At 37.7% G+C, this 23,351-nt stretch overlaps 8 protein-coding genes across 10 annotated transcripts; 5 read left to right on the top strand and 3 right to left on the bottom strand.

Moving 5' to 3' along the window:
* The first annotated feature begins 36 nt into the window (after positions 1–36).
* On the top strand, positions 37–982 carry LOC108565504 (enoyl-CoA delta isomerase 2, mitochondrial-like). The gene has a single exon (XM_017925011.1). The coding sequence runs from the start codon at positions 60–62 to the stop codon at positions 912–914; it is 855 nt and encodes a 284-aa protein (XP_017780500.1). The 5' UTR covers positions 37–59; the 3' UTR covers positions 915–982.
* Positions 983–1,113: 131 nt separating this feature from the next.
* LOC108565507 (enoyl-CoA delta isomerase 3, peroxisomal-like) lies at positions 1,114–2,240 on the top strand. The gene has a single exon (XM_017925013.1). The coding sequence runs from the start codon at positions 1,203–1,205 to the stop codon at positions 1,974–1,976; it is 774 nt and encodes a 257-aa protein (XP_017780502.1). The 5' UTR covers positions 1,114–1,202; the 3' UTR covers positions 1,977–2,240.
* Positions 2,241–2,452: 212 nt separating this feature from the next.
* Positions 2,453–4,657, bottom strand: LOC108565503 (L-lactate dehydrogenase). Of its 3 annotated transcripts, none has more exons than XM_017925008.1 (6): positions 3,836–3,983; positions 3,652–3,777; positions 3,475–3,592; positions 3,064–3,411; positions 2,765–3,006; positions 2,453–2,708 (listed from the first exon to the last, which is right to left on the bottom strand). In XM_017925008.1, the coding sequence occupies exons 1-6, from the start codon at positions 3,878–3,880 to the stop codon at positions 2,544–2,546; spliced, it is 1,044 nt and encodes a 347-aa protein (XP_017780497.1). In that variant the 5' UTR covers positions 3,881–3,983; the 3' UTR covers positions 2,453–2,543. The 3 variants fall into 3 exon arrangements, with proteins under 3 accessions (XP_017780497.1, XP_017780499.1, XP_017780498.1); XM_017925010.1 differs by lacking the exon at positions 3,836–3,983 and adding an exon at positions 4,381–4,657 and having other exon boundaries at positions 2,456–2,708; XM_017925009.1 differs by lacking the exon at positions 3,836–3,983 and adding an exon at positions 4,381–4,656 and having other exon boundaries at positions 2,458–2,708; positions 3,652–3,780.
* Positions 4,658–4,966: 309 nt separating this feature from the next.
* On the top strand, positions 4,967–5,467 carry LOC108565510 (transmembrane protein 258). Its single transcript, XM_017925017.1, has 2 exons — positions 4,967–5,085; positions 5,149–5,467. The coding sequence occupies exon 2, from the start codon at positions 5,149–5,151 to the stop codon at positions 5,380–5,382; it is 234 nt and encodes a 77-aa protein (XP_017780506.1). The 5' UTR covers positions 4,967–5,085; the 3' UTR covers positions 5,383–5,467.
* Positions 5,468–5,469: 2 nt separating this feature from the next.
* Positions 5,470–7,210, bottom strand: LOC108565502 (tumor susceptibility gene 101 protein). The gene is made up of 7 exons (XM_017925007.1): positions 7,093–7,210; positions 6,951–7,035; positions 6,670–6,899; positions 6,498–6,612; positions 6,074–6,444; positions 5,883–6,016; positions 5,470–5,824 (listed from the first exon to the last, which is right to left on the bottom strand). The coding sequence occupies exons 1-7, from the start codon at positions 7,123–7,125 to the stop codon at positions 5,635–5,637; spliced, it is 1,158 nt and encodes a 385-aa protein (XP_017780496.1). The 5' UTR covers positions 7,126–7,210; the 3' UTR covers positions 5,470–5,634.
* Positions 7,211–7,358: 148 nt separating this feature from the next.
* On the top strand, positions 7,359–15,840 carry LOC108565500 (USP6 N-terminal-like protein). The gene is made up of 4 exons (XM_017925005.1): positions 7,359–8,001; positions 9,332–10,513; positions 10,604–10,922; positions 13,967–15,840. The coding sequence occupies exons 2-4, from the start codon at positions 9,536–9,538 to the stop codon at positions 14,494–14,496; spliced, it is 1,827 nt and encodes a 608-aa protein (XP_017780494.1). The 5' UTR covers positions 7,359–8,001; positions 9,332–9,535; the 3' UTR covers positions 14,497–15,840.
* Positions 15,841–17,294: 1,454 nt separating this feature from the next.
* On the top strand, positions 17,295–18,246 carry LOC108565508. Its single transcript, XM_017925014.1, has 3 exons — positions 17,295–17,719; positions 17,783–17,993; positions 18,056–18,246. The coding sequence occupies exons 1-3, from the start codon at positions 17,511–17,513 to the stop codon at positions 18,176–18,178; spliced, it is 543 nt and encodes a 180-aa protein (XP_017780503.1). The 5' UTR covers positions 17,295–17,510; the 3' UTR covers positions 18,179–18,246.
* A 1,340-nt stretch (positions 18,247–19,586) lies between these two features.
* Positions 19,587–21,527, bottom strand: LOC108565495 (L-lactate dehydrogenase B chain-like). Its single transcript, XM_017925000.1, has 6 exons — positions 21,438–21,527; positions 21,152–21,365; positions 20,625–20,798; positions 20,434–20,551; positions 19,994–20,117; positions 19,587–19,930 (listed from the first exon to the last, which is right to left on the bottom strand). Exons 1-6 carry the CDS (start codon positions 21,525–21,527, stop codon positions 19,739–19,741), a joined length of 912 nt encoding a protein of 303 aa, XP_017780489.1. The 3' UTR covers positions 19,587–19,738.
* Between the last annotated feature and the right edge of the window lie 1,824 nt (positions 21,528–23,351).

Here is a 23,351-nt window from a genome sequence, read left to right as displayed (position 1 = left end):
ATACACTGAAATTAGTGCACTACAATAATCAGCTGATTGTGAGTGTTGCATGCATCTAGATGTTAATGTCTGTAGATAGTACAAGGTTTAAAGTTCAAGTGAATGCAATTAAAATAACCAGTAGCAACGTTATTCTAGACATGGATAGTGGTATTGTAGAGTCTCTCAAGGATGGTGTCCGCAACATACAATTTAACAATCCCAAGAGAAAGAATGCCATCTCTACGTCAACTTACTTAAAAGTTGCTGAAATCCTTAATGAAGATGCCTCAAACGATGAAGTGGTTGCAACAATTTTCACTGGAACAGGTGAATACTTTACAAGTGGCAATGATATATCCGGTGGACTTAAGAAATTTGATGACCTTGATGCTGCAATCGCTAACTCAGTGTCTGCATATGAAGCAATGGCTGAAGCTCTGATCCAATACCCAAAACTTCTTGTAGTCCTTGTGAATGGACCGGCAATCGGTGTTGGTGTGACCATGTGTGGTCTCTGCGATTTAGTTTACGCAACTGAAAACGCTACGTTCTCGACGCCCTTCGTGAAACTGGGGCTGACAATTGAGGCAGGTGCAAGTGTCCTTTTCCCTAAAATCATGGGTCGTACAAAAGCCAATGAGATGTTGCTCTTCGGAAAGACTTTCACAGCACAGGAAGCTTTCCAGGCCAACTTAGTTTCCAGAGTCATTCCTCAAGGGGATATTGGGAGTTTCGTGGAAGATTTGCACAAGAAAATTGGGAAATTGAATATGGTTGGATTTGTCAACAACAAGAATCTTATGAAAGATAGCATACAGAAAGATCTGTTGGACACATTCTACAGAGAAGGCAACTACTTGAGGAAGGCTTTGAAGTCTGAGAATTTTATGAATAACATGTTGTTATTTATGAATCGTAAAAGCAAATTGTAATCTGTACAATTTCTACAAATGTATACTGCTAAAGTTACTGAAATAATAAAGTTACTAAACAAAAAAAACTTATAATTTCTAATAATGATTTAACATTAATTGTATATACTTTCGAATTTGGCAACTGGAAATTTCCTTATGTAAATATATAAACAAGATATACATAACGAGATTATTGTAATTATCAAATGAATTAATATGCACATAAAGAGCAAAGTTTTCTTTTTATATAGTATCAAAGTTCAAATATTTTGAAATACAATCACCAGTTTCAATGCTAATCTAGCAATGGACTGTGGTATTGCAGTGTCTCTCAAAAACGGTGTTCGCACCATACAATTCAACAATACCAAAAGAAAGAACACCCTCACTGTTAAAACCTTCTTAACAATATCTGAGATCCTCAACGAAGATGCCTCAAACGATAAAATACGCGGGACAATTTTCACCGGAACTGGAGAATACTTTACAAGCGGCAATGATTTATCAGCTGCTCTTAAACAGGTACTTAAAATAGAAGGTACAATCGCCGACATTCAATTTGCATATAAAGCATTTGCGCGCGCTTTGATCCAATACCCAAAACTTCTTGTTGTTATCGTCAATGGACCATCAATTGGTATTGGAGTGACCATGTGCGGTCTCTGCGATTTGATCTACGCAACGGAAAACGCTACATTCATGACGCCTTTCGTGAAATTCGGGATAACCATCGAGGGCTGTTCAACTGATCTTTTACCTAAAATCATGGGCCATACAAAAGCAAATGAAATGCTTTTATTAGGAAGAACGATAACAGCACACGATGCTCTTCAAGCTAATCTTGTATCTAAAATAATTCCACAAAGAGATATTGCCAATTTTGTGGAGGATTTACACAAGGAAATAGAGCAATTGAATATGGCGAGTTTCATCAACAACAAGAAACTCATGAAGGAAGGAACACAGAAAGATCTTCTGGATACGTTCCACAGAGAAAACGATTATTTGAGCGAGGCCCTGAACTCTGAGAATTTCGCTAATAACATGGCATTATTCGCGAAACGAAAAAGTAAATTGTGATCTGCACATTTTCACATTCCAATTTCTCTTATTTGTATGCTAAAACCTAACCTAACCTAACCTAACCTAACCTAACCTAACCTAACCTAACCTAACCTAACCTAACCTAACCTAACCTAACCTAACAATTGATATAAATCTCTTAATGTTTGGTTTTTCGTATCGGATTTTCTTGATACAGGCGAGAATATCCGCGCTTATAGAAAGTTATACTTACAATTCATCTTCTTCTTCTTCCTTCCTCTCCTATACTTATAATTAAAGTAAAACAATATCTTGTCCTTAATATATGGTATGCAACCAAATTTACATATTATATTTTGCGTGCACAGCATTTTATTACGTAAATTTAAATTCTTGCAAATTGCACAATTACCTTAACTTCTTAGTCAAAATCACATACTGGAATACCTTATTAGTTTTACTTTAATTTAGATGAATGATAAGAGGTAAAGAGAAATAATGAATGTACAGTTTTTATAATAAAAAAAAATATCAAATATTTATGTTGAATAATAACGGCATGCTTAAAATGAAAGTAAGGCTCTCTAATAACAATAAGTAAATTTAGAATCGTAAGCCATCCTGAACTTCGGCCATCAACTTTGCCGATGACTGCAATTTACCCTTTTCCTCGACCGACAATATCTGGTTGACCACATCAGTGACGCCTTCCTCGCCTAAAACTGCTGGTAACGATAGGAAGACATCCTGTTCGATATCATGTAAACCCTGCAAACAACAAAACATAAGAATGAATGTCTTAAGAGATGGTAACTTCTTCATACCTTCACGTGAACGGAAACAGCTTGAATGTTTCCGGTATTCCTGATAATAGCACCGACTATATGCGAAACGCTCAGGCCGATTGCCCAAGAAGTGTACCCTTTGAGTTTGATCACTTCGTATGCACTGTCGATGACCTGTTGATGCAGCTGGCTCCAATTCTCCGCGTCATTCGCGCTTCCCATTTTCGGATTCAACTCCCTCAGACGGACGCCCGCTATATTTACGCCAGACCAAACAGCGACTGCAACAAAACGCATCAACATAAATATCCCAGACACAAAGAATCTCCGGTGTTTACCGCTCGAATCTCCGTGCTCTCCTATAATATAACCATGGCAACTGGTCGGCGCCACGCCCAATCTTTGGGAGAGCAGGAACCTGAACCTGGAGGAATCCAGATTGGTGCCGGAACCGATGACCCTGTGCTTGGGCAGACCGCTCAGCTTCCACGCGACGTGCGTGAGGATGTCCACAGGATTCGAAACGATGACGAGGATCGTGTCCGGCGAATACTTGACCAGCTGAGGAATGATGAACTTCATGATGTCGGTGTTCCTCTGAACCAAATCCAGACGGGTCTCTCCTTCGCGTTGCCTAGCGCCCGCCGTCACTATGCATACCTTAGAACCGGCACTGATTGCGTAATCTATCAACAAAAGCAACAACAAAAATCAAATGTAATCGAAATAATAATAATAATAAACATTACCGGTGCTCGCCTCAACTTTGGCATTCTTGACGAAAGACGATCCGTGCTGCAGGTCAAGCAGTTCTCCCTTCAATTTGTCTTCGACGCAATCGATTAGACAAACGTGACTGGACACGTGCTGCGAAGAATTTCATTCACATAATGTTGCCTAATTTTATTATTTATATATAATCTTACCTGTGTTAAAATACTGAAGGCGCACGCCATTCCCACCTGCCCTACACCAACGACTGTCACCTTATTTCCGGAAGATCTGACCGGAATCGAAACGTTGGTAAAGAGCGCCTCTTTCGTACCCATTTTCTGCTAAAATAAAGGATAAACGTACAATAATACACAATTATTCACAACCATTCCTCACCTCAACATTTTTGCACGAGGTCTTCTTCACCGCGCAACTTGCCATTACAACAAACTATGCACTTAAGAAGGAACTTGTCAAAAATGATATTATCACTATAGCAACAATCATTGTTTCTTCGTTTTTACATCAATTTTAAAACAAAAGTATTTAAATCGAAATTCTAAGTAATTGAAATAAAGGAAATGTTTGTTTTAAATGAGTCATATAGCGGATATGGTTGGTAAAAGATAAAATTTAATTAAATTGATAACTTGAGGATGATACTCGATTTTATCCATTCGAAACTCACTTCTTATTTAATAAAGTTCGTAATTACACATGAAACGGTGGTAGAACGCCGCCAGTCGATCAATAAACGCGTATACAGTTTGTTATCTGAATGCGAAAACATCAAAGACTAATTATTGTCAATTGTACGTAACGAACAAGTTAAATAATAAACACATCGAACGTAAATATTTACATTGAATACAAATTAGTCTTAGCAGTAAATAACATATATATATTGATAAATGAGAATGATTTGTTTTTGTATGAAGTACCTTGATCTAATAATGTTGACTTGAAGTGGATGATGATAACGTTTACAACGTTTTGTTATAAACCTGGGAACGCTCGAATATGTAATGCAGTGTACTGAACAGCAAGGTGACCCTACGCCTCCTTTTTAAAGCTTTCCTGCGATGCAATGAACGTGCGCGTCGTCTCGAACTCTTTTTTTAGTCAGAATTAGTATGAATGGATTTCATCGAAACTCCATCCATGTCTCTCACAAAGCAGAAGAGACGTGACTCCCGGCACACAGACCGAAGACATTATTGCATCACCTTTCAATTATTTTTGCAACGTTATGAACATGCATTCAAAGCATCGCAAGAATTGGAAAAACCGGCCTTTCTTTTTGTTTTAATCTTATTAAGAAAGGAATCATATTGGATGGATATTTCGTCTACTTTGCTATAATTATTAAGAAAATATAAATGTAAATACAATTAGACACTTATTGTATTGGACAATTACAAAATATTGGTAATAATTTGTGATTAAATAACTAAATTTTGAATTTTTAAATATTCAAATGTATTGCATGAAGTTGCATCTAATGAGAATCCTTCAAAGATGTGCAGCTAACTTCACACGCGTTAAGCTGTCAAACACGTCAACACACAACAAAAGACCTCCTCCACCGGTGTTGATAAGCCACGTTAATTATTAGTTTAAATCTCACATAAATCAACAAATTAAACGTAAGTACATCACAATCCCAACTAATAAATTCGCTCGGATCAAATCAATTTTCGCATCCGCAGATGGAATCGATGCTCAGATACGTATCACCGGTGAACCCCTCGATCTATCCGCACTTGACGCTCATCCTGCTTGGAATCGGCATCTTCTTCACGGCCTGGTTCTTCGTCTACGAGGTGACCAGCACGAAGAAAAGCAGAAGCCTGAAGAAGGAATTGGCTGTGTCTCTGGTTGCCTCCATCTTCTCTGGATTCGGTATCTTGTTCTTACTACTGTCAGTCGGCATATATGTTTAGTTTTAAGCAGCGCAAACCCAATCTAGACCTAAGCTTTTATTACGCAAATCAGAAAAAAAAAAAACATATTCCATCGTAGCGATTAAATTAAAATATATATTGTGTTTATTTGGAAATAAAATATTACATAATTTCTGATTTTACAGTGTTTAAAAAGAGACTGATTACATGTGAATTCATATCCAACGAAATAAGCAAGTGATATTTATATAACTCTATATATATATAAATAAATGTTATTCCTCTTATAAGTTAGACGGGCGCCAGGCCGGCCTTCTGGCGACACTTCTGCATTAAAGCCCTGAGCATGAACTGTTTGCGGGACAACGTTCTCACTTGCCTTAGGAACACATCCAAATCAATGACCCCACATCTCAGAGCCTCACCCATGTAATAGATTGCATCCTCCAAAGCTGCCTCTTCAGCAAAAGCATTCAACAATCTTTAAAAAAAAACAAACATTAATAATAAGGATTTTCCAAGCAGATTAATTAAATTACTGTTTGTATAATGGTGCGGTTGTCGTAACAGCGTCATCAACATCGATGGATTCTTGATTACTCAACCTCTCGATGGCCTTATCCAATTCCTGCTCTTTGTCTTTCAACACAGTTATGTTCTTATCAAGATCATTCTGTAATTTTAATTTAGACAAGTCAATATAAATTTGCAATTATATATATAAACTTACCTTTTCTTTAGTTAACTGCTCCAAAATACCATCAAGTTTCATTTTGCCTTGCTTCAGCTCCTGCAAAGTCCTCTGAAGAGTGTCCATTTCCGCTTGGTTCTGCTGGAAGCGCTCGTTCATTCGCCTCATGAGCTTCTCCTCGATCGCGCTGAGTAAAGATTCCTTGATGTGCTCATCCTTAATAGTCCCTGCATTATTCGCAACTGGCGTTGGATAAGCTGGATAAGGGGTAGGGAATGCACCGTACGGAGGGTAGCCCGGTGTAGGAACGTATGGCATATTATAATTGTAGCCAGTTTGCGGCGTTTGGACTGGATAAGACGGCGGTCTGTATTGGGACATACTGCTGCCTGCACCATGAGGAAGCATATCTATTGAAAATGTAAATGATATAACTTCTACATAAGCCTCACTGAATACTCACTATCTTTTGGGTAAGGTAAAGGCTGCACCTGCTCTTTAGACTTTGCAAATACTGGTGGATGTTCCCCAAATGTGCATATCAAAACATGTATCAATCCTAGCAGATCTGAATCATGCTGCAATCAAAACGCAATTAACATCGTCTTTCTTGTTTGAAAAACGATATGACTTACTGGAACCCAATCATGCAGATAAGGCAAATAAATCTTTCCATTTTGATCAACGAACATTGAAACTTTGATCGACATGTCCGCGGTAGGTTTTACATAACATATTGGTGCATTCTGTGGATGTGTGTCCATCAACCAAATGAGTATCGGTATATTGTAAATGATCCCTTTGTATGGGACAGGAATCGTTCCTTTTAGATTGACCAATTCCAGTTGACTGCCATCGTTGAAATCTAAAGAAAATTGTTACAAGTTGATATATAAAACGTGAAGATTTAACTCACTGTAGGTATCCCTGCACGGGTTCAACCCCAGATACTCCCTCGACACCCTCAAAACATCCCTCCTGGTGTGATCCGCATTGCGATACTGCAACAGAAAGAAAGCACCATTAACGCAAATGTAATTAGCAAACGTTTTACTCACATAAACAAGCCAATTTTTCAGTTCCTCTTCCATTTTTACGAACACAAACAATTCAGTGAAATTCACAACAATAAGTGCCTATTTGGGTGAATCATACACAAACGTCAAGTTGACACTAATGACAAGTTCAGTCTTTCACTAATTGGATTTTTGATTCATGAATAAAAACAGCAATATCCAACGATTTCTTAAGAAACGCTAAGAGTGTTTTCTTTAGTTGGGGCTTTAAGGTATTTGCAATAGAAATTCTATGTAGATTCTTTAAGGTAGTTCTAAAGAATTGGCGAAAATGAACTAAATTTAAACTTTATTGTTAACCCGACAGAGGGTGCTTTATTAATTAAAGTGTATTTAGTAGTTTCGAAAAGTGAATTAATCACTTCCCGGTGATAAAACTGGTTCAATTAGAGATCCGCCTGCGGTTTTCCAATTGCGTCTACGACAAAGCGAACATATAACACGAGGAAAAGCGTAATGCGACAGCGAGTTTAACAGATGTCGCTGAAAATTGGTGTTTACCAGCCGATTCGCAAACAAACGGATGAGCTTTAGATAGTAAGCAAAAAAAAAAAAATCTGCTGTGGTTTTTAATCCATTCGAATTGGAATTCACGGGCGTTGGTTGAGAATACCGCACATTGTTTCTGCTGTAGAAGAAATGGTATGTGTTTCACGTTTTGACGTGAACAGTCTGTGGTCGCGCACCGAAACAGAACACAGTCGGCAAACGCTCTGTTTGTAAGCAAGGCTGGCTGTGGCTGTGTGTGTGTGCTCCGTGCGCGTTTTTAGTTTGTTTGTGTGAGTGAGTGAGTGTGCCTGCTGTGATCTGATCCTTCCGTGTCTCTTCACGTCCCTTCACGTCTATTATCCTGGAGGAGGAGGAGGAGGATCGAAGAAACCATCGTAGAAGGTAAATATCCTTGCGGTGCGGAAGACTCCGGTACACAGGAAGAGTCTCCTGATCCGGAAACCCCCAGGGGGCGGCATACTACGACCTAAGAGACTGTGCTTGCGTGTGTGTGTGTAAATGTGTGTCCGTATCTCTCGAAAAACTGCCAAGCTGACGTTTGACAGATGTCACGGACACTTATTTTCCTTTCGATCCGGTACAATTAGAAAGGACTTGTCAAATTCCAACAATTTGGTTTATGGTACACACATACACACATATCTCAGGATAAAAACATGCAAAGCGGCATATTGTTCTTGCTTTTCAAGGTCCACGCTCAAAATTCGAATTGGGACACTAGCACACACACCTGATCTGCATCTGATTAACTTCTGATCATACTTTTCTCTTTAGGTTTTTGAGTTTGAGTGTTCATTTAAATGCTAATATGTCCACTTCATCATGCATCCGAACTCTTTATTTGTTGGTTTTTTTTGTTACTATGCTTAGAGCATTGCAGTTTCAATCACATTCAAATTATATTGATTTTATTAAAACATTCCAAGAATGCAAGAGGAGGCCTTACTATATTTGCATATATTAATTCCTGATGTATGCAAATGGACTGCCAATATGTGTTTCTTGCATTTCTCTTATTTCTGTATTCTGTCTGCTTCTTATAAGACACTCAGTTTGAACTAATTATTTTCAACAGTAAATTCCAATTTTATTATTATGTTATTTTGTTGTTGATAATTTGTTATTAAAAGTACTTGTAAATGTAGAAATTAATAAAATAAAAATTGTGTAGATGAATAATTGTGTATAAACATTTTCAAGTACATACTAGTTAGAAATAGTATTGACCTGGAAAATGAAAATCAGCACAAGAACAGTTTAATTTAACTGTTGGATAATGTATGTAAACAAGCTTGTAATAACTACAAAGTGGAACTGAAAACATGTTATGCAGTAGAGCTATTGCACATTTATAAAATCTGTGTGAATTGAAAAGTTGCAGAATTTGAATTTAAAGTCTATTTCATCTATAATTTAATTAACTTTTGGAATTGATTGAAATTGAAGTGCGATTGAATTGTTTCCATAAAGCCAAACATTTGTGTTCGTCGTTTTAGTTGTAGCGTAATATCCGTTGCTTTTTTTTTTCCCCACTTCATTCTTTGCACATCTCTTCTACTCCACTTAATTCGACGAATGCATCCACTCAACCCTTTTTATTCCTGCACCGAAACCAACACTTTTTAACTCGCAAATGAATCGAGCCATTACTTTTTCTCAACTTTTATATATTTTGTTTTATTAATTCTATTTATTTTTGTGTTTTATTTAGATGATCTTGGAAATAAGATAGAGGAAAGATATAGGAGGAAACGTGCGGCGATGCCTATTGGAATTTGAAAGGAAAGAGCGAACGAGATTGAATGGTTTTCGAGGCAGCGACCGGAACTAGGGAGATCCGAAGTAGGTAGTAGTTGGTAGAAGTAGATGCTAGACTGATAAAGAGACAACAGAGAGCGGAGAGGTGGTAAATGGAATGAACGAAGAGGATCTAGTAAAGAGGTCGGCCGAGGAGCGCGAGCGAATATTCAAGCGGTACGAGCATGGACGAGCCGAGGGGGCGGAAATCGATCCCTGGGAGGATCCGGCCTTCGAGGTCTACCACACGACGGACCGTTATGGCTTCATGCACGACAAGCGGCTTCCATCGAAGCTGGACCAGCACGAGGCTAAGAAGCAGCACGTCGAACTGGAGCGCATCAAGAAGTGGCTCAAGATGTTGAAGTCGTGGGATGCACCGGCAAGCAAGGAGAAGCTGCACAAGAGGATCTACAAGGGCATCCCGAACTCGCTCCGATCGCAGGTGTGGATCAAGCTGTTGGGCATCGAGGAAGCGAAGGGAAAGAACAAGAACACGTACGGCGAGATGCTGAAATTGGCGAGACTGTACTCCACCGATGCCAGACAGATCGACTCCGATGTGAATAGGCAGTTCAGGGAGCACATACACTACAGGGAACGGTACAGCATCAAGCAGCAGAGCCTGTTCAACGTTCTCACCGCGTACGCGATGTATAACAGCGAGGTCGGCTACTGCCAAGGCATGTCCGGTCTAGCAGGGGTGCTGCTCATGTACATGGATGAGGAGGACGCCTTCTGGGCCGTACACATCCTGCTCACCGATCCCAAATACGCGATGCACGGCCTCTACAAGGAGGGCTTTCCGAAGCTGACCCGCTTCCTCGAGCATCACGACCGCATCCTCACCAAGTTCATGCCCAAGATGAAAAAGCATTTTGATAAGCACGGTCTGGACGCCATCCTCTATTCGCTGAAGTGGTATTTCGTTTGCTTCGTCGAGCGCGTCCCGTTCAGCCTCTGCCTCCGCATCTGGGACATCTTTCTGCTGGACGGCGACAAGATCATCACGGCCATGGCCTACACTATTCTCAAGCTGCATAAAAGGAACTTGATGAAGCTGAACGACATGGACTCGATTACCCAATATATTCAGGTACGCAAAACAAAGTTCCAACCACTTTTTTTTAGCTTTGATTTTTGTAGCTTCTGTATGATGGTAATTTTATGGTGTCGATGTTTTCAGGTAAAGTTGTATAAAGATTTTATGTTCGATGAGGACTTTGTGATAACCGCGCTGGAGAAGACGACGGAGGAGCTGAAGAGGACGAAGCTGGAACATCCCGGACCGCCGACGAAAGATGAGATTCCGAGTCGACCGTTCGGACAGTTCGTGCAGCCGTCCTTCGAGCAGATGGTCGGCATACGGCAGGAGAAGTTCACCGAGAAGGAGAAGGAGACGAACGAGATCGTGACGATGAGAAGCGAGGCGGCCCGGGAAGCTGTCGAAACCGACAATCGGGAGTCTCAGCTGAGCGCGGGCACCGAATCCGTCGGACATACAGGTACTTGTTCAGATTTAGAAACACTGTCTATCAACAGCGCCGCGTCCATCACTGAAGGCAGTACTAGTCCCTGCTACAGCTCGACAGCTAGTTTAGAATGCACCAGGCTATAGCCGTGTATAGAAGACCTCGAAAACCGAACGGTCAAAACTAATTTCCCTATATTTCTATATCAATTTATAAATCTATTATCAACAGCATTACCGCATAAAACTAATTGACTGACTAATTGGACTTGTTCATCATTCCCTTGTAAAAATTATCAAATTCGCTTTAACTTTGATAAACAAAATTAAAATTCGGTTTCTTACATTCCATTTCTCTACTTGTAATTATAACTGCTTGTGTTTAATTAATGCGCTCGCGAGAACTCACGTTGTTCTCCACTATTATTATTATAATTATAATATTACAATTGCTACGATAATAATATTTGATAATGGATTGTCTCTATAGAATTATTATGGCATCGTTGCTGGACAGTTCTCATTGACTCCGGGTCTTGATGAACGCTGATTCGCGCTTAATTGTCGTGTCACTTCGTTTAGACTCTTGCGTAATAATAATAATATGCGCAGTGATGAAGCGAAACTGGGTTCAAGTGAATCCACTCTTGTCGTGTTGCGAAGTCAATGATAACTCTTCAGTTATATTTTCAAGCTTTCTCTTAAATAAACATATTATTAACAAATATACTCAATCATAAATCAACTGCCATAGCCAATTTGAATTATAAGATTACATCTATCAGGGCAAAACGAAATTCGATTTAAACAAATGTCTTGTTCACGTTCAGTCTACATACGTACTTTTTTCTTATATATATATATATTTTCCAAATTGATATACAAATCACAGCTTTGTACTTGTGTAATTAATATGAATTGTTTTTTTTTTCTTTTGGACTGCTCTTAGTGCGATAGATTTTTTTTTTCTATGTATATAATTATAATATTTTGTAATTTGTTTTATATACAGCATGTTATATAGATAATTATGTAAAATCATGGATGTATTTATATTTGATTGTAAAAATTCAATCTGTCGTTTCGCAAACGTTTACTTATTTTTTTTTTTGAGTCGAAGAGGCCTTAGTGTGCATGTAAAAGTCAAATTTCTATAATATTATCTTTTATTGTTTTTGCATGTATATGTGATTTATTTGTACTTTGTTTTTCTCTCTCTGTCTCCCTTTTTTAGGTACGACTCTGTATAAATATTATTTGCTCTCTCTCTCTCTCTATTTATCTCACACCCACGAACGTTTACACGACACACACACACACACATATTTTTAATAATATATTTTATTTTGTACAAATTATTTTTTTATTAGTTACTTTTATTTGACACTCTCGCAATACACGCTTGATTTACATATGATCATTTCTTTCATTGGTGTTTAATTGAAACTAATTTTTGCACCGTGTCCATTGATTTCATTAATTGTATGTGTTAGATGGATGAAGAACTAATCAAACAAACTACATTAATATGAGTGCAGTTTCAGCAGAAATCAAAAGACATGGAAAATTGGTTTTAATCATTTCCTTTAATCACTCCTTTTTAATACATTGAAACTAGATTATAATATGTATTTCACGTTATAATCGAGTTTGAATTGATTGATTTGTAAATATATTGTTCATTTTATTACATTTGGTGTTCGGTGATAATTCGTAAGTTAAGAAGAAAATCGAAACGAGAATCATCCTACGTGTCAGCACGACGCTTGAATTTTCTCTCTTGTTGTTGTACAACTCTAATGTTAACTTTTTTCTTTCTTTTTCTTTCTCTCTCTTTCTCTCACTCTCTTTCTCTCTCTTCCTTGGCTTAGTAAGAATTAATATACAGGAATAGTAAAGTCCGTACTGTCCTTTATATTTTAGTCTTGCCCGTAATCAGCATTTGAGAAAAAGCGTTTATTGCATATTAGGTATGTTCCTCTTTTTTTTATATACATTTATTTATTTATTTATATAATTATTTAGTAACATAGAGTGTTGTGTTTGTGTTTATCCCGTAGGAGAAACGAACCCTCTCGATCCGTAACAATTCCCGTCCAGTAAATCCCGTTGCCACACGTCCAACAGTCCAGAACTCTAGATCGGAAACCCGAACCCGATTCACAGCGTTTTTTCAGAAAACAGTAAATGTTTCAAGATCACTATTATATATCAACCGTAAGTTCACGCGTTTTTAGTTTTGATTCTTATTATTTGGCTTTTTTTTTCGCAAATTCAACATATCTGATCAAATTATTGCAGCAGCCTAGAGTGTGATTTTCGTTTCCAGTCGTATTAACTTTGTTCTAATCGATCGATCAATTACTAACTTTTTGGATGGTGACGGTGGTTCACTGCTGCTACACAAACATCACTGGTTTTACGCTGAAATAACTTATCTTGATATTACAACTAGGTAGGTATTTCCATTACCTTAATTTTACCTATTTTATGATGATGACAACTATTTTCAACTATTTTGTCATAAGCTTTATTCAATTACTTACCTAGTTGTGGTATTATTAAGCGAACAAAATAAAACTAGTATTGCATTGACAAACAAACACAACATACAGTTTGTATTATTTGAAAAACCAAGAGAAAAATCGGTAATTGCATTTGAACATACATTTGGTAAGGATCACGTATTTTCTAATCTTTAGCTCGTAATAATGATTTGCAAACATTTGAATTTATTTATTTATTATCTAAAACATAATATCATTAGAATGTTTGCAAATATCAATTATCAATTAGTAAAATTGCAATCACATATTGATATTTTCTTCTTGGTGGTTCAACTACACGATACATGCAAAGTAACTTGTACAAGTACTTGAATAGCTATGATACTTTGCAAGTATCGTGCAGTATTGAAAGGTTTAGCGATTATACAGTTTGACTTGATTTGTATATATTTTGAAATGTTGATGTTGTTTGATATCTATATGCTTATTTGCACGTTTTGTATGATAATTCGTTTCGACGATTAAGTTATGATGATTATGTTATAAACGATTGGATTTTCTTTCGTTGCAGGATCAAAGTTTTCGTTTGATCCGAGCATGGACGATGCGAGTTCGCTGCTCGACTGCGAGCACACCGGGTCGAGGAGATCCCTTGCAGACACGAGCGTCACGTCCACCGCTGATCTCTCGGTGTTTTCGGCGGTGACGAGGTCGCAGGCACACGAGAACAGCCTGGACACCCACAGCAACGTGTCGGACAACTCGGTGGGCGGTGGCAGCTCCGTCGGTTCGGGCATCGGCGCCACCGGCAGCATGCAGAGGGCGGCGCAACTGAGCCTGAGCACGCACTCGACGCCCCGAGCGACGCCTCACAACCCGAGCCCCGCCGACGTCCTCCGGATCTACGTGCCGTACTCCCCTTTGGACACGCCCATCGCCAGCCCGCAGAACGGGGACGTCCACAAGTCGCTGCCTTCGTACGCCTTCCCCGACAATCGGATTCGCATTCGGATCGACAACGACGAACTCTCGACGCCGATCGTCGAGCACGGACAGATCAAGCCTTTCATCCTGGACAGTCCCGAGATCGATTTGAAATAACGCTGCACCGATCGTAAGCGCGACAAGAAGAACAAGCAATAATCTACGCTCGACGTTTTGCTACATTATCCTTCTTTTCCATTCGCATATCTAAGTTAAGTAGTTCCTCTCGCATCTCAGGGTTCTTTTTATCTCAAGAACAGCATTGCCTGAGCGGAATTCCAATACTAGCTAACCTCGATCAAAGGAGTCTTAGATTTATTTATTTTCGTTTTGTTTTCATTTGTAACTTCAAAACTTGCCAAATAGCATTTTATTGAGTCTACACTGCACCACATATGAGTCACTAACATCTGATTGTAGAAATAATTCAAAACTTAACAATTTTACTATTAAATTGATCGTCATTCCATTATTTACAACAAAATTCCAATATCATTCTATAAGCAATTTCCATTTACATCAATTGCAATTAGTAAATATATCAGTATTCACATGCTTTTATTAACTATTAACTATGTATGTTTATACAATACTTGAATTATCAACGATAAAAAAACAGTAAAATCAATTAGTTAGTATTGTTTTACTTATTTAATAGTAGATTTAGTTATTTTCTTTTTAATTGTGCTCAAAAGTTTGTGATGGTAATATTTTAGCAATAATCAATTGGAAGCTGTTGTATTTTTGAATTGAATATAAAAATCAAGATGGTCAATGAAACAAAGGCAATCTTCAATTAACGTCATACATCATATTTTGTGCATTTGATTCGATCAAAGAATTTGATTGATTGATGGATTGATTGACTTACCTTTTTCTTAGATGATTTAAACACATTCACACACTCTAACTACACACACATGTTTCGAATGCTAACGCTAAATCACTTGGAACTGAACACGTATGTTGTTACCATTATTATCGCAATAATAATAATTGTGTTTTGTTTCATAGCAACCGTGGAATAATCAGAGCAATCAGTGGTGACTCATATTGCATGCATGCAGTGTACATATTTATTCCATACAATTACAAAAATATTTATATTTAATATACGCGCATTTAGCTCGCCTTACGCATTGTATATTTCCCTTTTGTATATCTATATATATATAAATTGATAGTTCAAAATTCAAAAACCGTCCTTTTCACCGATAATTTACGACTTCTACTCATTTCTACTTCTACATGTTCCGCAACGAACAACATTCCAATTTCGGTTATATTATTATAATAATTTATCATTTTATTGAAATATTCTTAACCCTGTCTATTCTCGTTAGATTGTATCCAAATACGTGCCATATTTTAGTGAAGAACGCAAGCAGCGGTGGGTCTCCAAAAAGTCCCTTTCTAATTAATTACTAAAGATTATACAACAAAAAAAAACAAACAAACAAAAAAAGATCAATAGGGTGACTGTAAATTACTTGAAAATAATACTACTAACAATAAATCGAATAGTAATAAATAATTATATAAATATATAGAGATAAAATTAAATAACTTAACGAGTCTTGAACTATTTATGTTGTAAATAATGAAAGATTTAATTTTATGTAAGAAAGAAATGAACGCGTCCCAGCCGAATGCAGGCAAGAATTATCTGTTAAAGAAAAAGATGTAATGCCGAAGAGATGAATGTTATATTGTTTATTTTTTTTTTTGTAATCATTTGGAAGATGGGAAAAATCTCAGTATTATAATGTGTGTATTCTATATATTTTTCTGCAGATTTGCAAATTGTAAACTGTCTACAAACAGAATCAGAACAACTGCAAATCTATTATTATCATTTCTTATATCCATAATTATTAGAGAACGCACTTTAACGCGGTGATTGGTTTAACAACAACAACTGTTGCTTCTTTGCAAGGAGTGTTTTTCTTGTTTTACAATTGTTTTTATTTATTTTTATGAAGAGTATTTCTTGAATCGGAAGAAGAAGAAGAAGTACAATGATACAAACAGGAACAGACAATTGACGCAATAAGTAAACGTAAATTAATACACATAGCAAGAATATATGGTTACACAATATAAAGCATTGAAAAGATACTGAAATAAATTGTACATTTGTTGAGAAAAGTATATATATATTATATTATATATAAATATGATGAAAAGAATCGTGTCATTCAGAATGACTTTATTTCTTAAAAATAAACGAAAGTGAAAAATTATTATTTGATTTTATTCCAATTTCCCAATCCATTTAAATTTTACCTTCAACTTTAAAAACTTTAATCGAATGCAGTTGAATTTGAATAAATATTAAATATGATATGAAAGTTTTGGCCTTAAAAATAAATTAATTAATAGTAATTAAAGTAGATTTTAATTAACAACTAATTATCTTTAAATGCTGTTTTCATAAAAAAATTAATTAGTATGCTATGTTCCTATCCGAACACCATTGATAGGAACCAACGTAGTTTACGCAGCCATCTATTGGAGCTTCAGCAATACTTGCGCTGTTTCAATTGCAACTTTTTAATTAAACGTTTCATTATAATTTGTTAATTACCAACATTTTAATTGTAATTGCTTTTAACAAAATATCAACACATCTCTTTAATTCATAATGCAGTAATGTAGATACGACAAATTTATTGGATTCCAACAGCGCCATCTACGGACGTGTTTTAAAAATGCATTGAATATTTAAATGTTTAAAACAAATATAATTAGCGTATTTTAATGTTTTCTTGTTAAAAGCAAATAATATTGAAAAATAATATAAACGTATGATAGAAAGAAAGTGTAATTTGTTTCAAACAATAATATAATTTTCCAGGTCTCTAGAATGGAATCATAAATGTTTCAATGAAGCCCGGTAGATGTAGACTGCGTTACTATTTATATTAAATTTTGTTTATTCAACGAAATCATGTTCTCACTGAATCAGCGTTAAATTCTGTACAATAAAAGTTTGATCTTTGCAATTATTATCCCATAGGATGAGTGATCTGTGCTGACGTTAATTCAAATATCCTTGTATCTAACCTCAAACAACAAAAAAAATAGCACTGTACCAATAATAACTGATAACATTTGATAGAGAATCTAGAATGCAAGAAGTAAACACAACATCCCTATTGGAATGCGTCCTTCGCCTGGCAGACGCCACCGCTTACGTGGACTGCTTCAAAAAAGAAAACTTGCAAGCCAAGCATTTGGGAATCCTCTCTGACAAAGACCTGGAAATGATTGGTGTGGATGACCGAGTGGTCAGGGGGAAGATCATCAAAGCTTCTTCGAACTTGTTGATCAACATGGAGTAAGAATCAAATGAGTTATTAATAAGTTGAATCACTTGATTTTATCATCAGCACGATTTCAGGAAGAAAACAGTTGTTGATATTAACGCTGAATATGCAGCTACGATTTTGAGGAACATTGATATGCAGCTGAAGATGCACACCAGCAATTTGGCGTTGTGCGCTTACAGGCTGGACATTCTGAACGAGAACGTCGATTTGGAGGATTCCGACAAGGCGCTGTTCTCTTGCATAGGCAGTCTCAGGAAGGAACTGCAGCTGTTCAAAGATAAAGTGCGTCCACTTTTGATTTTATTCTGCACGCATTGAACATTAACAGCGTTAACTTTTCGCAGATTGTCGGCAATTCTCAAGAAAAAGGTGGTAGCAGCAGCAAACGACGAAGATGCATGCAAGCCATCCTACTCAGCGCCGGAATTGTTTGCTTCACTTGTCTACTCAGAAAGTACAAAGGATGATGACAGAGTTTCCATTCCCTCCATTCAACTCCACTTCCCAGAGTCCTACTTTTTTACACTTCCTTTAGAATTGCTTTTACTTTTCAGTATTATGATAATAAATATAGAATTTACTTAATTACACTTATCATTTAAACCACCTTTCCTGCAACGTTTAATAATTACCGAAAAAAAAGCATGGCAAATTCGATGGGCGTCGTTTGCACCGAAAAATAAGTAAATTTATAAAGGATACAATTTTGTACGCTCATAATTAAAGAAAGTATAACTAATTTGAGAGACGCAACATGTCATTATGTAAATTTCGGATTATTGCTAATTGCTTAATGTAGTTATTTACTACTACGTTTTAATATAAGAATAAACCAAAATTGTAAAGTCTTAAATGTATTCTATCATTAATGATGAAGAGGTGAGGTGAACGCGAGTGGAGAATAACATTTTAATAGGTGGATCTAAGCAGGCGATTGCACTTAATGAAGATGGAATAATTACTACGGTGGTTCCCATTCGGGATGAGCGGGTGAAATTAGTCGCGGTGGCGGAGGCGCACGTAATTAGTGCGCACTTAATAAGAAAACGGAATTATGTAAATTGGAACCGATCGAACCCTAAATTAGTTTGTATCTCTCAATCGGAGAGAGGACAGAAGAGGAGGAGGAGGATGAACAAGATCGACCATTATCTATGTTAAATATGTATTATCTACAAAGAGTTAAGCGAATGGATGGATGAAGGAACAGAAGGATGCGTATCTTAAGCGAGTGGAAATGATCAAGAGTCGTATCGGAGGCATTCAATTAGGGAGCGTCGTCCGTGGAGTTTACTCGAAATCCGTCTGCTCAATTATAAGTGCATATAAAACGTGTCTCGTTTTACGGCCTCCTCTCTTCCCAATTTACATACACGCTCATCTACCTCACTCACTCTCTCACACATACGAATGCAAATGCATCTCTCACTAACAAACAAACAAACAAACAAAAGTACACGACCAACGGAAAAGAAACGAAATCCCGATGGCAATAAAATTCGAATTCGAAACGATACCGAATAAAACGAACGCGACAACACAACGTAAATTGAATTATTACGATGACACGTGAATTCATTAATGCGTTGTTGCGTATGCAATTAAATGTTAATGCCGGATATTTCGGGACGTGAATCTTCTGCCACTGCTCGACATTAATTTAGTATTGGACTGCATAATGTAGTATTTATTATATTTATTGCCGCCGCTTTATTTTCCCTTCAGTTTACATTTATACTAACTAAATCAATAATATAATTCATCCTTGATTGTGAAACAAATAAATCATAGAATTACATAGAATTATAGCAACAATATCTGCAAATTAAAGAAAAGTTTAATAAACCAATGCCAATAGCATTTTGCAAATTTAAATTTATTCGGTTTGAACCTATATCCAATATTAACTTAAGAAAATCGTTGTAAACGCAATTTCAGTTGTACTGTTTTCTTATCCTCTCTACGTTATGGATAGGTATAGATAGAAGTGTTGTGAGAGTAGATGTTTGTTGTTCATACTTTGAGTGTCAGCATTCCACCTTGGTCTCGTTGTCCAAACCCAACGTCTTCTGCGTTTCGTACATCCGGTCCGCTGATTTCTGCATGCAATCCTTCTCGTCGTCGCTCAGATGCTGCCTGACGATGAACTGGACACCTGCGCAGCCGACGATGCACGGAAGCGAGAGAAACACGTCCTTCTCGACGCCGTGTCTGCAACCCTAAAACATCAAATTCATTCAATATATCTAAAGGGTGATGCTGAAGTTATGATTGTTGTGTACCTTGATATGTGTAGAGATTGCGAAGCACTCTTTGGAGTCGAAGAGGACGGCTCGCACGATCCTCGCGACGCTGAGCGCCATCCCCCAGGAGCCGCATTCCTTCAGGCACGTCACCTCCTTGGCCCTTTTTTAGTAATACGGTAAAAGAGGATTCAGAAAAGGTGGAGGACGTCGACAACATTAGCAGGTGTTTGGATGCGCGCCGTGCGTAAAGTCGCAACCCCTCGCTGCGACCGTTCGCTGCTAGACCATAAATCGCCTCGACCCAGCAGGACGTCGACAAACTGTGCGAGATATCGCAGATGGACTCGCGAATAAATCGCCGACGACTTTTGCACGCAACGTAAACACATTTCAGTTTTCTCTACCCGGATTCCCCCGGATAAATACATTTGCAACGAAACAACAAATACATTTGCATTAAATTTCTCTAAACTTACGATTCCATCACCTCCTTGTGTATACTTTGCCAATCCTCTGGATCGACTCCCGTTCCCAAATCCGGATTAACGTCCCTCAATCTGACACCGGCGACGCTCACCGAAGACCAGACCGGTACTAGCGAAACAATCAAGAAAAAAAATATATAATCATAAGATGGAATGTCTTCTTAAATGGCTCAAATGGTTACTGCTGTTGCAGCCCTGCTCTCCGATAACGAAAGCCTGACAACTATCCGGATGTACGTCCAGCTTTTGCGCTATCAAACAACGGAATCTTGCAGACTCCAAGATAGTTCCGGATCCAATCACCCTCTGAGGCGGAAGCTTGCTCAACTTCCACGCGACGAACGACATCTCGTCCACTGCAACCAAAGAATATATTAACAACAGTTATATTTACCCACGAAATAATTGCACCAAATTGTTGAATTTAATAAGAACTTCGACTTCGATTTAATTACTTAATAAACTCGAAAATTAATTTGTGAATTTTGTTAATTATCAATTAAGGTGCAGTAAATTACTCAACTCTTCTTAAATTCGAGCATGGATTCGTGAAATTTTGTTAATGATCCATTAAGATGCAATAAATTAGTACGGTATACGGAGAAAAGCTTTTAGTTTTGATCAGGTTGGAGTAAATTTGTGTTAACAAGGAATGAGCGTTTTAGCGTTTAGGGGTTGATAAGATTACCGATGTTTCCGTTCATCATACCTGGATACGAGCAGACCAAAAGGATGCAGTTGGGACTATGGGAGACTAATTGCGGCACAATCTGCCGGAAGATCTCCGTGTTTTGTCGCACGATGACGTCCTTTTTATCCTCGGAACCTCTGGCGCCTGCGGTCACGATGCATATCTTCGAATTCGCCGTCGACGCGTAGTCTTCAATTTGCGGGAGGACAGAGGATGGACGATGAGATGATAGCTATACTTTTACTTTCAGAATGTCATCGTTGTCGTTGTCGTTCTTTTCGTCCACTTTCGCACCGATATTTACTTGTATGTATGTTATGTATTTATTCGTGATCTTAATGATAGACACTACGCACCACGTCAGTTCCACAGAACGCGTCGGAGCTGCAGGCATATTATTAAAATTCATGATTGCCTATTTAAGAGCGGACCTTCTTCCGCGGAAAAACTCCCATGCCCCATGCGTAGCAGAGGTAGTGTGCAACCCCAACCCTCTCCTCTTCGTATTCGCATTTAACGAGCACTCTTCAAAATACGCACGCATGCAAATTCCTCGTCTTCTCCTTCTTCCCAGAAGTGGACGTACTTCCAGGGAGACTGAGAAGAAAATGAAGCGACTTGCTTGCCGTCGCAAATTGAATCCAAAAATTAATTAAAAAATACTTCGAGGAACGCGACCGTCGACGGCCCCGCAATAATTACTGAAATGTAATGCCTGCACGAGAAAAAAACAAACACAAATAATCAATGAATCTTTCATCATTAATTTTACTTATTATATCCATGTATTAAGTGTAGTGGACATGGGCAGATTTATATAACTTTTTCTTGGGAACGAAAGTCCCATTTAAGTAGAGCAGATACACACTTGGAGAGAAAAGTTTCGCAATTGCCGGCGAGGATTTCACGAGCAGTGCAAAAGTCTCTTTCCATTAAACAATATGACGAGCGATAGATGCGAGACCGTATCGAATTGCTTTATTCCCTTTCGTCACCAATTTATTTGCACATACTTGCATACGGATAATTGCATTGTTGAAAGGATACTTCTGCACTCCAGAATCTACTTCTCAGACTATTAGCAACTTCGTACTCTCATCGAGTCGCTTGCTATGAGCTGTAGAAGTTGAAAAAACAGAGAAACAACGTTGCTTTTTCAGTCGTTTCAGTTTTTGTTGGATTTCTCGACAACCCCTCAAGATAATTACATCATCGACAACTCGTTAGAAAGCTGAATGTTTCACCTTTCCAACGAGCCTATTGGCATCTTCGTATTGTTATCGAGTCGCTTGCTATGAGCTGTAGAACATTTTTTTGGTGATTTTTTTCAGTTTTTACAGTTTTTCGTGAATTTCTCGACAACCCCTCAAGATAATTACATCATCGACGATTCGTAAGAAAGCTGAATATTTTTCCTTTCCAACAAGCCTACATACATCTTCGTGCTATCATCGAGTCACCTGTTATGAGCTGTTGAAATTGAACAAAAAAACCACATACTTAACGTTTTATACGTAACAGAGAAACGACGGTTTTCTCGGTTTTTTTTCAGTCTTTTCAGGATTTCTCGACAACCCCTCAAGATAATTACATCATCGACCACTCGTATGAAAGCTGAATGTCTCACCTTTCCAACGAGCCTATTAGCATCTTCGTATTGTTATCGAGTCGCCTGCTATGAGTTGTAGAAGTTGAAAAAACAGAGAAACGACGTTGCATTTTCAGTCGTTTCAGTTTTTGGTGGATTTCTCGACAACCCCTCAAGATAATTACATTATCGACCACTCGTAAGAAAGCTGAATATTTCACCTTTCCAACGAGTCTACTGTCATCTTTGTACTGTCATCGAGTCGCCTGCTATGAGTTGTAGAAATTGAAAAAACAGAGAAACGACGTTGCTTTTTCAGTCTTTTCAATTATTTAAATTTTCCTGTTTCCATCTATAAACTATCCGATCGATCTTCGTAGCATTCTTAATAGAAACGCACGCGCGAATAAATAAATTGATTAAATTTAACTCGATCTGGAAAAGATTGATGTCTTTCGATTCCAGATTGCGAATAAATGGTTAGTCAGGTATGCGCGCGAAGAAGTAAAAACAAGTAGTGTTATCTTCTGTACACGTTGCGTAAAGTGCGAGGCCGTCGCAGCACTCTATTACATTTTTATTAAAATCATACGTTGTTTTTCATTCCATTTCATCTGCAAATCGCGATCT

The sequence above is a fragment of the Nicrophorus vespilloides genome, unplaced genomic scaffold (genome assembly GCF_001412225.1).
Source record: "Nicrophorus vespilloides isolate i.1.1-1 unplaced genomic scaffold, Nicve_v1.0, whole genome shotgun sequence".
Taxonomy (NCBI): Eukaryota; Metazoa; Arthropoda; class Insecta; order Coleoptera; family Silphidae; genus Nicrophorus; species Nicrophorus vespilloides.
Note: the sequence above shows the minus strand (reverse complement) of the source record. Positions and strands in the feature narration are given on the sequence as shown.